Source organism: Uranotaenia lowii, chromosome 1 (assembly GCF_029784155.1).
Source record: "Uranotaenia lowii strain MFRU-FL chromosome 1, ASM2978415v1, whole genome shotgun sequence".
NCBI classification, from domain to species: Eukaryota; Metazoa; Arthropoda; class Insecta; order Diptera; family Culicidae; genus Uranotaenia; species Uranotaenia lowii.
Window position 1 is genome coordinate 116381349 of NC_073691.1, and position 13699 is coordinate 116395047.

At 35.7% G+C, this 13699-nt stretch overlaps 3 protein-coding genes across 3 annotated transcripts; 2 read left to right on the forward strand and 1 right to left on the reverse strand.

Annotated features, from left to right (window-relative positions):
- Positions 1 to 164: 164 nt before the first annotated feature.
- LOC129739275 (uncharacterized) lies at positions 165 to 1808 on the forward strand. The gene is made up of 2 exons (XM_055730700.1): positions 165 to 1135; positions 1261 to 1808. Exons 1-2 carry the CDS (start codon positions 248 to 250, stop codon positions 1270 to 1272), a joined length of 900 nt encoding a protein of 299 aa, XP_055586675.1. The 5' UTR covers positions 165 to 247; the 3' UTR covers positions 1273 to 1808.
- A 2072-nt stretch (positions 1809 to 3880) lies between these two features.
- Positions 3881 to 13254, forward strand: LOC129739272 (DNA polymerase eta). Its single transcript, XM_055730693.1, has 3 exons — positions 3881 to 4038; positions 4110 to 4213; positions 10736 to 13254. The coding sequence occupies exons 1-3, from the start codon at positions 3982 to 3984 to the stop codon at positions 13209 to 13211; spliced, it is 2637 nt and encodes an 878-aa protein (XP_055586668.1). The 5' UTR covers positions 3881 to 3981; the 3' UTR covers positions 13212 to 13254.
- LOC129739277 (uncharacterized) lies at positions 4872 to 5497 on the reverse strand. Its single transcript, XM_055730702.1, has 3 exons — positions 5355 to 5497; positions 5154 to 5261; positions 4872 to 5082 (listed from the first exon to the last, which is right to left on the reverse strand). The coding sequence occupies exons 1-3, from the start codon at positions 5465 to 5467 to the stop codon at positions 4962 to 4964; spliced, it is 342 nt and encodes a 113-aa protein (XP_055586677.1). The 5' UTR covers positions 5468 to 5497; the 3' UTR covers positions 4872 to 4961.
- Positions 13255 to 13699: the final 445 nt, after the last annotated feature.

The window sequence follows — 13699 nt, forward strand, 5'->3', positions numbered from 1 at the left end:
AGCGTTTCTGTCTTTTCTACTGTAATTTTATGTCAAAAGTGATGCTTCAATTTTGTGCATCTAATTTGACATAAATTTACACCAAAAAATTAATAGTGTGCATCCAGAAGATCTTTTAAAATTGTATCGAACAACTATTCTCTCAGTGATGGAATATGGTAGCTTCTGTTTCCAGTCAGCTGCCAAAACTCACCTCCTCAAACTCGAGCGTATCCAATACCGTTGTCTTCGCATCGCTTTGGGCTGTATGCCCTCAACGCACAACATGAGTCTTGAAGTTTTGGCAGGAATACTCCCTTTGAAAGATCGATTCAATCTACTATCACTTCGGTTCCTCATCAGGTGTGAGGTCATGAACCCACTGGTGATTGTAAATTTTGACAGGCTACTTGAGCAAAATTTTCAAACCAGGTTTATGTCTATATACCATGTCCTCATGTCAATGCAGGTAAACCCTTCTTCATTCTCTCCAACTCGTGTTTGTAGCCCAGACTACGATCATTCTTCTGTCCAGTTTGATTTGTCTATGCAGCAGGAAATTTGTGGAATCCCGGTCCCTCATCGTTCCCTTCTGATTCCAAGAATTTTCGAAGCTAAATATAGACACGTCGATGCTGATAAAATGTACTTTACTGATGGATCACTTATAGAGGAATCAACAGGATTTGGAGTGTTCAACGAAATATCTAGCGCCTCTTACAGCCTCGAGTCACCATGCTCTGTGTATATAGCAGAGTTAGCAGCTATTCATTGTGCTTTGGACAGTATAGCTTCAAGGCCAGTTGGGCACTACTTTATTGTAACGGATAGTCTGAGTTCTGTTCAAGCAATCCACTCAATAAAACCGGGAAAGCACTCGCCATACTTCTTCGAGAAGATACGGGATAGTTTGAGTGCTTTATCAAAACGTCGCTTTATCATCACCTTTGTTTGGGTTCCCTCTCATTGCTCGATAGAGGGTAATGAGAAGGCAGACTCTCTGGCAAAGGTGGGGGCGATGGAAGGCGACACGTACCAGCGTGAAATTGCCTTCAACGAATTTTACTTTTTAGTTCGAAGAAACTCTCTTGTCAACTGGCAGCGCAAATGGGACGAGGATGAGTTGGGTCGGTGGCTGCACTCGATTATCCCAAGGGTAAGCCTTAAACCATGGTTTAATAGATTGGACCTGAGTCGAGATTTTATTCGTATATTTTCCCGTCTCATGTCCAATCATTATTCCTTAGACGCGGTATTCTATCGTTTGAATATTGCTAGCAGCAATTTGTGTAGTTGCGGCCAAGGTTACCATGACATCGAGCATATTGTTTGGTCGTGCGAGGTCCATCTTGTCGCCAGAACGAATTTCATAGACTCCCTTCGGGCCCGAGGAAAACCACCCTATGTTCCAGTGAGAGATGTGCTGGGGGTGAGAGACTTGGACTACATGTTCGAAATATATCTTTTCCTAAAAGCTATTGATCTTCGTCTTTAATTTCTTCTTATTTTCATATTTCCCTATCTATCTTCTTTTTTCTTTTAAAGTGAACTAGATATAAGCACACAATTGTTATCAAACAAAACGAGTTTGGCTCCTTAAAGCCTAAAGGTATGAGCCGTTTCAAATAAAGAATTTACAAAAAAAAAAAAAAAAGTTGTACTCACCTTAATTATTTCGTCAACTGTCCCGATCATTGCATCCAAACAATCAACACTGGTTTTTGGAGCTCTCTGAGTTGTTTTCATCTATTTTGTTCGAAAACGTACACTCAGAAAAATCCACACTTAGGAGGTATATTTCCCCACACATACGACTTCAAAATCGCTCTACACATATATTTTATTTGATTGTTATGATATTCATATATCTTGAAGCTAAAACGTTCAAAAACGAAGATAAAATCTACTTTAAAAAGGTCTAGCTGGTAGTTATTGGGTATTCAACTGATTGTTATGATTTTTATCCAATCGGTTTACCATATTCAATTCTTATGTAGAACAATTAACATCAATTGAATATTGTTAACTCGATTTACTAAAATGCGAATAAATAATTGTGGTTTTATATAAAAGTTTGTTTTTTAATAACTTTTTTGTAATAAGGATCTTAAACTGCACTGACTTGATCATTTTCATGGAAGACTTTGAACTAATTTTAAAGTTTTGCAAATTTTAGTAGGGAAAATCCACCATTTTTTCGAACTTCGATGGTCTATTTCATACAAAAATTACTCGAAAATCAAACTTTTTTCGTGCCAATTTTGAAGAGCAAGAATCCTTCTAGAATAACAGGTATTAAAAGTGGAACATTTAAAGCAAATTCTTCAAATTATCAACGAAAAAGACAAATTTCCTAGTAAATTAACAGATTTTTCGTGATTGTGACGTCGCAGTGTGTACTAATACTAAAGCAGGGCTGCCTCGACACTACCTTCTTTAAATATTTCTTGGGTTTTACAGACAAATCTGGGCACCTGGCAACCCAGTCTAGAACCGTACACACAAAAAAAAAGCATAGTAAAATTACTAAATCCGTGGTTTAAATGAACAACAGGCAACCATATTTTTGAGTCAAATATGTTTTGTTGTTTATAATACCTTACACATAGCTATTTTACTATGTGCTCAATTTGGCTGCGCATAGTAAATTCGACTGCGTTTTAGTAAAATTGTCAATGAAATGATGCATTGTTTTACTTCGTCCATAGTAAAATTAATATGTTTCATGATGAAACTAGTATGTGTTATGATAAATATTAGGAGGAGCGAGGAGCTTGATTTAAATAGTAAAATTACTATGTATGTTTGTTTGTTTATTTGCATGCATGCATTATGACATTATTTGAAACATTAAAATTCACACTTCCGACACACGTCGGTCGATGTTAGTGTGTTCTCCCGATGCTCTGGAATGATTTTCAAAGTTGTGAAACATTAAAGCAGCTGAAAATTAGTTTTTTTTCTCACGGGTTTGATGATTAATGATCCTGAATTAGTGTAAACAACAAGAATGTTTTGCATGGTAAAATTATCATACGCACTGATGTTTTTGAGTCAATAATGTTTTGTTCTCAAAAGTACCATGTGCGTAGTATTTTGTTGATATGAATTGGGGCCACAATGTCTAAATTACTATGTGGACGCTAGTTGTAATAGAAATTATGGTGAAATTATCATGACCATAGTATTTTCGACAACAAACATTGAGAGTTATCGAAAATTACCAGGTACATAGTAATTTCAATATTGTTTCATGCGCACTTTTACAAAATCGATGTTAAACTTTTCGTGGTTGAAAATACTATAGCGCTGAAATGGTAAAATTATCATGACAGCGTCTTTGAGATAACCACTCAATTTTTTTCCGTGTATATTAGAACCAGGGGTGCCAGGTGGTTTCGTCAAAAATCAGGACAACGCGAAGTTAAAAATCAGGATTTTTCAGGACACCTCTTGGTTCATGAAAATAATAAGAATTTCTGCTTAGATTGCATAAATAAAGGCGCAATATAGTGCTATAAATGCCTTGATTTATGCAACAACAGTACGCAGCTTGTTGGCTGGCTGGTATTTCATATAAAAAAAACACCATTTAAATATCATCTGAACCGAGGATTACCATCTGTTAAATGGGTTTACCTGTTTATTCGATTTTTTCATACTTTAACTACAAATTCGATCATATTTAAGAGGTTATTTGGAAATCAGGACAAATCAGGACATTTTAGGGACAAATTTTCAAAAATCAGGACAACTCGAAAGTTTTTGAAAAATCAGGACGGTCTCTCGAAAATCAGGACAAATCCTGATAAATCAGGACACCTGGCACCTCTGATTAGAACAAACACCATAAAATGGTTATTCTATACCCACAATTGGTTAAATAAAAACGAGCGTGTAAAGTGGCGCGCAATCACAAATTTACGGAACCAAAACAAATTATTTATCGTCGTTCCATGCATATTGATCGCTTAGATTTAATGGCACAAATTTCCTTTAAATATGTCTACCAAGCAATTTATCAACATTAACAACAAGTACGACCGGGTTGTGGTATTGGTAAGTGGTTTGCAATGATATATAACATGGTTTTTGCTTTTCAAATTATTTATTCTTAATACTTTTGTCAGGTGGATATGGACTGTTTCTATTGCCAAGTTGAGGAGAAATTAAATCCCACGATTAGAGGAAAACCAATAGCCGTAGTGCAGTACAATCCATGGCAGGGAGGAGGGTAAGTAGTATTTTATAGTAACGTTAAATTCAGTAATAAACCTTGGTAATAAACAAAGTAACAAGGTTATACGGTCGGTTTGGATTCGGCCTCTTCAGAGTTGCCAGGTTGTAATTTATGTCAAAATGAATATTAGCTCGTTCTTTTTTATTTATTTCTCGAATATTTCAACTCAATTTTCAGCTATCTACATTTCTACATTTGATTGCAACTTTGCAGATTTTCAAGGGACATGTACGCGCCTTGTGCATGCAAAAACTTTATTTCAATAGATAAGAGCAAGTCCAATGGTGTTGGGAAAAAGTGGTAGGAATTTTGACGTCTGTAGCACAGATGGGAATTTTTCTATCGCACGCTGGGCCAAGTTGAACCATTAATGTTTGAAAAATAACCATAATGGCAGTTTAGTGGATCAAGTCGTTTTATGAGTTTTCAGCGAAAACTCATAAAATGAGATTCTACAGAGAACTTGAATAATGGTTATTTTTCAAGCATGGTCGAAAAAGTAAAAATGGGTCGAAATTAAAAGAAAATATCTGTTTTAAATATGAATCGACTTAAATTTCATTCAATATATAGAAATTCAATAAGTTTCATATTATGCATTATGTATTATAAACATTATTAATAAACATAATTGTAATTGTAATTGTAGCACTACTATGTTGCATTAGCGGAAGAAAGTTTTTTCGGCGGAGGGAATAATTGTGTCGGCTACTGCTACGGATAATGCGCTGCTGCCTTTCCTTCAATGTTCAGCCGGTGGCCTGTGGTTCAGCTTCCGGCTGTGCTGTGATTTTGGTGCCAGTTTTTCTTGGTGTATATTCGGAACCTCCTGATGCAGCAAACGTAGGGAGTTCCGGAACATTCTGTAATAAATTTTCCGTGGTTATTAATTTTGGAACAATTCACAGAGATTTCCAAATTGATATGTACTTACCTAAAGACGCAACGGCAGCTGTTATAATTTCGTTGAGTAGCAAAACGACGAATTTTTGTCTGCGGCGGAACTGCTGCTGCTTCCGAACCCAGATAACCTAACTCTCGTCTGAAAATTGAATTTGAAAGAGTGACGTTAATGATCTATCTGAACACAATTTCTATTTATTGAATTAACATATATTACCAGAACAATACTTACAGTTTGTATGTCAAGCAATTCAAGAGATTTTTAAGAAATTTAGTCCAACGTAGAATCACAAACAAAACAAACACTTCAGCGAATGAAAACATGGCTCCTGTTTTTTCAGTCATTTTTTTGTTTAATTTCAACCATTATCAAAGTTTTCTTCATAAACTCGGAAAATGGTTGAAATTTAACAATTCATAACGGTTGAAAAATAATAATTTTAGCAGTTCTACTAAAAATACCATAAAATGTATGAAAAACAATCATTTATGGTTAAAAAAATATGAGCGTGCGTGAAATATAGACCAAAAAGGTTGGCCGTCCACCGGTGTGATAGAATACGAAGGTATAAAATTGAAAGCAACCAGCGATGCCAAGAGAATTTGCTTTTCAGTAATTTTACTGACTTTTTGTATTTTGAATTCACCGTTTGAAATTTGAAATCAAATTCATTTTACTTGATCATTAACTTGAAATAGTAGTGCCAATATGAAAATTTTATAATTTGGATGTATGAATAAGTATTGTTTAAGTTATAATGCATCCCAATATTAAACTGTATTCTGCAGAATTAGGAGTTTTGTATTGGAAGGCATTTGATTACACGAGTTGATAAAGTTTTTGAACTCTTTCTAAAACTTTCATTTTCAAAGTGATAATTAAGTAAGTGACAAATAAAAAGTATAGATATTTCAGACACGAGCTGAATTTTACTCCCGATACGACGCCTTACGTTTGATATGATTGACACTTGTCGAATCAACAGCGAGGGTTCCGTTTTCTAGAGATGATGGATCCATTAAAGACGGCGTTCCGAACTTGTAACCGGACATTCCGACGGAATATCTTTTTCAAATAAAAAAGCGAAACATTTTCCTACTCCCGAAAATCGCTCAAACAAAACATAAAAACAGAATTTATTTATTCACCCAGCTATCTGGCATCTCTGCGCCTCAAAATGTATTCGATTGGCAAGGGCATGAAAAAAATTGGCTGTAAGTTTTAAAGAGTTGATTAACTTCATTGCAATTCGTATCAATTTAAGTGATAAAAGATAAAAAAAAAGAAAATTTCACTTTATGTTCAAATCCTGAAATTGCTCAATTTCCTTTATTTTCCCCTCAACTGAGGTTTTGAGCATAAGATAGATGGCAGCACCTAAGCGTTTCATGCACGAATACTGTATTGCAACGCCGACTCTATCACTCGGTTCGGTGTTGCAAAATATCGTGTTTTTCTATCACCCTCAGCCAAAAAGTGTTATACGATACAAATTTTGCAGCGCGAAACTGTTCGAATATCAGATTCTCCCAACACCGGTGTACGGCAAATGTGTTGTGATGTGTTGTAAACCTTCGAAATTTCCAACTCCATCTCAACCAGTGAACTTGCTCTAAGAGCAAGTCCAATGGTGTTGGGAAAAAGTGGTAGGAATTTTGACGTCTGTAGCACAGATGGGAATTTTTCTATCGTGAAATATAGACCAAAAAGGTTGGCCGTCCACCGGTGTGATAGAATACGAAGGTATAAAATTGAAAGCAACCAGCGATGCCAAGAGAATTTGCTTTTCAGTAATTTTACTGACTTTTTGTATTTTGAATTCACCGTTTGAAAATTGAAATCAAATTCATTTTACTTGATCATTAACTTGAAATAGTAGTGCCAATATGAAAATTTTATAATTTAGATGTATGAATAAGTATTGTTTAAGTTATAACACAGAGAACAGACATACAAGCTCGAACAAAAAATCGTCAAAAAAGTGTGTAAAATTTCAAATGCTATCACCAAAAAAATACGTTAGAAATTGACTAAAAACAGTGCCATCTATTGCGCCGTTCAAAAGTTACAAATCAAATTTTCGTGTACCCAGTTTTCGAAAAGACGTAATCGTTTATGGACTCACAAAAAATAAGTCCAATGTCTCAGTAAAATGGACGGCTTTAATTTATTGCTAAATAAATGAAATCAGAGTTACTTTTAACTGGGAGGAATTTCACTTTCTTTATTTTTGCACTACTATGACAGTTAAGATAACTAACAGCTTTGGTAAGATTTCTAAGATTTCTCACTTCTTGAACAGTAATTTATGTAAGAAAATGCATCTCATATGTCCAGTTAAATACAAGAACATTCTTGACGATCAGTCTCACCCAGCAGTACTGATTCTAGGCATCTCAAAGCGGGTTACTTTCACATATAACTTTAGCATCCAGCTGTTTTAAACTTTGTGTTTCTAACAAATTTGATGAAAAAAGGATAATAACTTTTATGATTATTTTTTTTAATGCAACATGATCAACGTATTACGAAACTTCAATAGCGATATTCTTGTAGCATGCTAAGCAGCTCATACGACCTATAGAAAACTGACCGAAACTTAGTCAGCTTTGTTTTGACAGTTCTCTTTGGTGTGTTTGGAGACATCTGGGGCCCAACCAAAAATCAAAAATTGGTTCAAAATGGGTGTTGGGATTTTTACACAAGTTTCGTGGGCTAGCTTGTATGTCTGTTCTCTGTGGTTATAATGCATCCCAATATTAAACTGTATTCTGCAGAATTAGGAGTTTTGTATTGGAGGGCATTTGATTACACGAGTTGATAAAGTTTTTGAACTCTTTCTAAAACATTCATTTTCAAAGTGATAATTAAGTAAGTGACAAATGAAAAGTATAGATATTTCAGACACAAGCTGAATTTTACTCCCGATACGACGCCTTACGTTTGATATGATTGACAATTGTCGAATCAACAGCGAGGGTTCCGTTTTCTAAAGATGATGGATCCATTAAAGACGGCGTTCCGAACTTGTTACCGGACATTCCGAAGGAATATCTTTTTCAAATAAAAAAGCGAAACAATTTCCTACTCCCGAAAACCGCTCAAACAAAACATACAAACAGAATTTATTTATTCACCCAGCTATCTGGCATCTCTGCGCCTCAAAATGTATTCGATTGGCAAGGGCACGAAAGAAATTGGCTGTAAGTTTTAAAGAGTTGATTAACTTCATTGCAATTCGTATCAATTTAAGTGATAAAAGATTCAAAAAAAAAAAAATATCACTTTATGTTTAAATCCTGAAATTGCTCAATTTCTTTTATTTTCCCCTCAACTGAGGTTTTGAGCATAAGATAGATGGCAGCACCTAAGCGTTCATGCACGAATACTGTATTGCAACGCCGACTCTATCACTCGGTTCGGTGTTGCAAAATATCGTGTTTTTCTATCACCCTCAGCCAAAAAGTGTTATACGATACAAATTTTGCAGCGCGAAACTGTTCGAATATCAGATTTTCCCAACACCGGTGTACGGCAAATGTGTTGTGATGTGTTGTAAACCTTCGAAATTTCCAACTCCAACTCAACCAGTGAACTTGCTCTAAGAAACATCTAAAATTTCTAAAGCCTAGTCCACACCAGGGTGCATACAGCTAGGGTGATAGCATTTTGAGGAAAAGTACACGCAGCGAAAAGTAGTACCATTGAGATAAAAAAAATGCATCTTTGATTCAAAAACCTCATGTACATTGAAACAAAATCCATTTTTCTTAATTCAAGTAAATTTTATATTGTACCGAATTTTTATTTCATTGAACCAATGTTCCAAGTTTTTGAATCAAAACATTTAAATTAAATTCAAGGAATTTTTGTTTTGACTCTGAATCAATGTAAAAATTCATTGATTTAGATGAATTTTCTTTTGAATCAAAGTATTTTTTCGTCAAACAGTCGACACATATCTTTTTTAGCTACTGTTGGTGAACGGGTCGGCGAGAAGTTTTTCCGACAACCAGTCAGACCATTCATTTTCTGGGAAATCTTCCTGCCGCGCAACAGTCAGACAGCACCGGAATCACAAGATCCGGCGCAGGAAAGTCTCGACGGCTAGAGGCCAAACGATAGTGGACTAGGTAAGTCTATCGAAATACATTTAATTTCAAATAAACCGTCAACCTAACAAACTTTTTTAGGGCAACCATTCATCTAATTAATCGCTTCCGATCTGGTCCAAGGAGACATCTGGCGTCGAAACCCTTCATGAGTTGTTCGAAAGGAACTGTCCGCCAACAATTATCGTTCAGTAAGTACTATTGATGCAATGTATATAAATTAATTTAAATTTTTTTTATTGTTACATATATGTGTACATTTTGTTCTCCTCTTTATTTACAGATGTGCCGGTTCAAAAGTCTAATTACAGGAAACATCGATAATGTGAACATGAACTTGCAAATGAATAAAATGTTTTAAACCATAAGTGATTTCTTTTATTTCCAATTGGACGAAAATTAATATTAAGTACTAGAATTTTTAGAAACAAAACATAGAATTGAAAAACAAATGCTTTAAAATTGAAACCCAAATACCGTTGGAATAAACGCAAATTTCATAAAATTAAACGAAAAGGCTTTTGAATCAAAGGCATTTTGTTATTTGGAACAAAGAAAAAGTTTTGATTCAAAGGAAAGCAATTCTTCGAAACAAAAGAAAATGCATTTGAATCAAAGGAATTTTTATTTGTCCCAAAATCAAAGGAAAAAATCCTTTGTTTTTGCGGCACTTTCCTTTGAAACTAATTTCTATTTTTCTGCGTGTAGGCAAGGGGCAGGGGTGTCTGGTGTCCTGATTTTTCAGGATTTGTCTTGATTTTCGAGAGACCGTCCTGAGTTTTTAAAAACGCTTGAATTGTCCTAATTTTTTTTTTAACTTGCCCTTAAATTGTCCTGATTTTTTAGAAATATCTAAATTATAACAAAGTTCATTGTTAAACCAATGATAATATTCGGTTCAAATGATATTTAAATGGTGTTTTTCGATATTATCTGCAGGCCATCCAAGGTTATTCAGTTGCATAATTCGAGGCGTCTTCAGCACCTTTATTTCGCCTTTAGTTATGCAATTTAAGCAGAACTGCATGTTATTTTCACCAATTTAGTGGTGTTCTGAAAAATCCTGATTTTTTAATTCACGGTGTCTTGATTTCTGACAAAACGACCTGGTACCACAGACTAATACTGGTACCTTTGGCAAGGGGTACCAAAAGTTTCTCAGTGCCTATGATTACGATTGCCTGTCACAAGGCAAAGTCAAAAGCTTCCCTATTGTTCTTTTTGAAGAAAAATAGCAGAATTAGAAAGCTTTTACATAGAATTTTTGTAGAAAATATGAGTGGTACTTTTTGTATGTCCAAACAAATAACAAAACTGAAAAACATGGGTACATAAATGCCTACTTAAAATTTCATAGAAAGGGATTCCAAGAGAGAAATCAAATTACACAGCTCGAAACTTAATACATCCCATTTCAACCAACAAATAAACTCTTATACTTGAGGTCAGCAATCAGCAATTACATTCTGAAAACAGTGGCATTTTCTTTTTTTTTTTAAGAATTATTGCAGTGAACTATCCCGCACGGGCAAAAGGTGTAACACGTCACATGCGAGGAGATGAGGCAAAAAAGCACTGTCCAGACATCGTGCTACCTCAAGTGCCGCAAGTACGTGGTAAAGCGGACATTTCTAAGTACCGAGATGCCGGCAAAGAGGTGGCTGCCGTACTCCAAACCTTCACCCCATTGCTGGAACGGGCTAGTGTTGATGAAGCTTACATGGATATCACAGAACGGGTTCTTGCTCGATTAAAAGATATGAACGAGGGAAAATTTCAATTACTGCCAGATAAGCTGGCTAATACATTTGCTGTTGGCTATGAATCCGTAGGTCATTTTGTGCAGAAAATATCAGGAGATTTAGACGATGGTTCCAATTCTCAAGAACTTGAGAGTGAGGAGGATCGAGTGGCCTACAAAAAGAGCGATATAAAACTGTTGATAGGAGCATCAATTGTAAACGAAATCAGAGCCGCTGTCAAAGAAAAAACTGGATACGAGTGCTCAGCAGGAATTGCCCACAACAAAATTCTTGCTAAACTAACCGCTGGCTTCCATAAACCAAATAAACAGACAATCTTACCATTAAAAAGTATTTCGACGATGTATCAGACCCTATCAATCAAGAAAGTTAAAGGACTGGGTGGCAAATTAGGAGATCAGGTTTGTGAAATATTGAAAATCCAGAATATGGCTGAGCTAGCTAACATTCCTGAAAAAGTATTACAAAACCATTTCGAAGAACGCATGGGTTCATGGATGCATCTGATTGCCAAAGGAATAGATCTGGAAGCAGTGACACCTAAGTTCAACGCTAAGAGCATAGGCTGTTGTAAACGGTTCCCGGGAAAAAATGCCATAACCGGATTGGCCACTTTAAAGCATTGGTTAAGCGAATTGTCTAATGAAATTCAGGAAAGGCTAGAAAAAGATATGGAGGAAAATAATCGCACAGCCAGGCAAATGACTGTGAGCTATGCTCAACAATTTGGAGATAATGACGTATCAAGTACGAGAAGTGTACCTCTTGTTGTATACGAAGCTGGACAAATTGCAACAGATGCACTGGAAGCTATTAAACGAAATACCGACATTTTCTTGAAAGCTGACAATCCCGCTATGTTGAATAATTCTGTCAAATTTCTTGGCATAAGTGCAGGAAAATTTGAGGATAATTCAAATGTGAGTAAAAAAAATGGGCTTAAAGCAATGTTTTCTAACATTGCCAACAAAGCAGGACAAACGCAAATCCCTCAAACCAATATTTGTACAAAGTTGAGTGAAAGTAATAATCAATATGATGAAAGCTTATCTCTATGTGAAGTAATGGATAATGCCAGTGATAAAAAATCTTCAAATAAAGAAATATCCAATTTCTTTCAAAATACTGAAACATATGAAAACCTAGAAAACAGTGGGCGTGAAAAATTTTTTGACGAAGGAAAAAAGTGCTCCAAACCATCAATAGCAAACTTTTTCTCGAAAATAAAAACCTCTACAAATGAAACAGAAGATTCCGTTGCGGCATCCAAATTAAAACAACAAGATGTACAGAGCACAGAGCATGAAGCTAATAAAAATGAAAACGAAATGAGAAGCGAAGATGAAAGTTATTTAAATTCTACTCAACCATTAATAGAAGACGAATTGTCAATAATTGATCCAACCAAACCAGATTTATTAGAAGAAGATCCTATTCAACTTTCATCAGAAAAAACGGAAAACAAACAAGTAGCAGAAAAAATTTCTGTCATAGAGATTAAATCCGTTGATCGCATCAATCAACAAGTGATTCAAGCAGAAACAAGTAGTTTAAGTTCATTGGATTATCGACAAACCTATGCGGAATTCTATCGTTCACCGGTTACGCTGCCGAATATGGAGCATCCTCAAAATGTTCAAATATGCTCCGATTGTGGCAAACAGGTTCCCAGTAAAGAAATGCAATCTCACAGGGATTTTCATCTGGCTTTGCAGCTGAGTCAACAGCAACGAGAAAAATTTCGAATTGAAATGAAACAGAAATTTAGCTGTTCTCCGGTAACAGTTTCGAAGCCTAAAACTACATTCAACAATTCAAAGGTTAGAGGGAAAAGTTTACTAATAGATAAGTTCCTAACGGCAAACCCTCCAACAAGTCAATCATCATTGTTAACAGAACCACTGCATAATGCTTCAGCGAGTGCATCAATGGAAGTTTGTAATGAATGCCGCAAATCTATTTGTTCGAAAGATATGCAAGAGCATCTCGACTATCACATAGCTAGAAAGATTCAGTTGGAATTGAACCAGCGAGACATGATACGAGCAACAGGGGCGTCAGGCAGCAGTAGTACGCTGCCGCTTACGCTGTCTCAAAAACCCAGCGGTAATCAAAAAAGGAAACGGTCGGCTGCTGGTGGTTCGGCAGGTTCCTCTGATGCAAGGCCGCCAGTCAAACTTAAAAATTTGTCTACATATTTTACCAAATTGTGAAAAATTAAACGTTATTAAAGTTGTTTTCAGTACAAATATACAAAACTATTAACCAATTTGACTTAACCAACATTTCAATCTTCCGAACGTCCCCGTAGAGATGTACCGAATAGTGGCATTCGTTTGTTGGTCGAATATTGACATTTTCAACTATTCTGTCGATTATTCTGTCGAATTTAAAAAAACAATAAAAAGCCGATTATTTCAATTTTATTCTATGTCTTTCATCTCAATGCCCCTCATGTTTTTAGTCGTGAAACTAGGCCTTTATTTAGCTCAGGACTCCAGCCAATCTCAGGGGCGGCTCGTCGTGGCTAGGAGAACACACGTACTCACTCACCTGTTCGATGTCGTCACCTTCCACCTATTTAATTATAACTCGTATTTCAGAATATCGGTGCACGCAATAAAGAAACATCAATTCTTAAGGGGCAAATCAAATTAATTGACGCGCTTAGGATCAATGGGGTGCAAGTGCCGAAGAGATG

Bases quoted from the DNA above. Each gene is read 5' to 3' on its own strand.
- LOC129739277 (XM_055730702.1), bottom strand. From the start codon at position 5,467: ATGACTGAAAAAACAGGAGCCATGTTTTCATTCGCTGAAGTGTTTGTT. The intron at 5,262-5,354 runs GTAAGTATTGTT...TTCAATTTTCAG, and splicing joins AATTGCTTGACATACAAACT to ACGAGAGTTAGGTTATCTGG. The intron at 5,083-5,153 runs GTAAGTACATAT...AATTTATTACAG, and splicing joins AGCTGCCGTTGCGTCTTTAG to AATGTTCCGGAACTCCCTAC.
- LOC129739275 (XM_055730700.1), top strand. From the start codon at position 248: ATGCCCTCAACGCACAACATGAGTCTTGAAGTTTTGGCAGGAATACTC.
- LOC129739272 (XM_055730693.1), top strand. From the start codon at position 3,982: ATGTCTACCAAGCAATTTATCAACATTAACAACAAGTACGACCGGGTT. The intron at 4,039-4,109 runs GTAAGTGGTTTG...TACTTTTGTCAG, and splicing joins ACGACCGGGTTGTGGTATTG to GTGGATATGGACTGTTTCTA. The intron at 4,214-10,735 runs GTAAGTAGTATT...TTTTTTTTTAAG, and splicing joins AATCCATGGCAGGGAGGAGG to AATTATTGCAGTGAACTATC.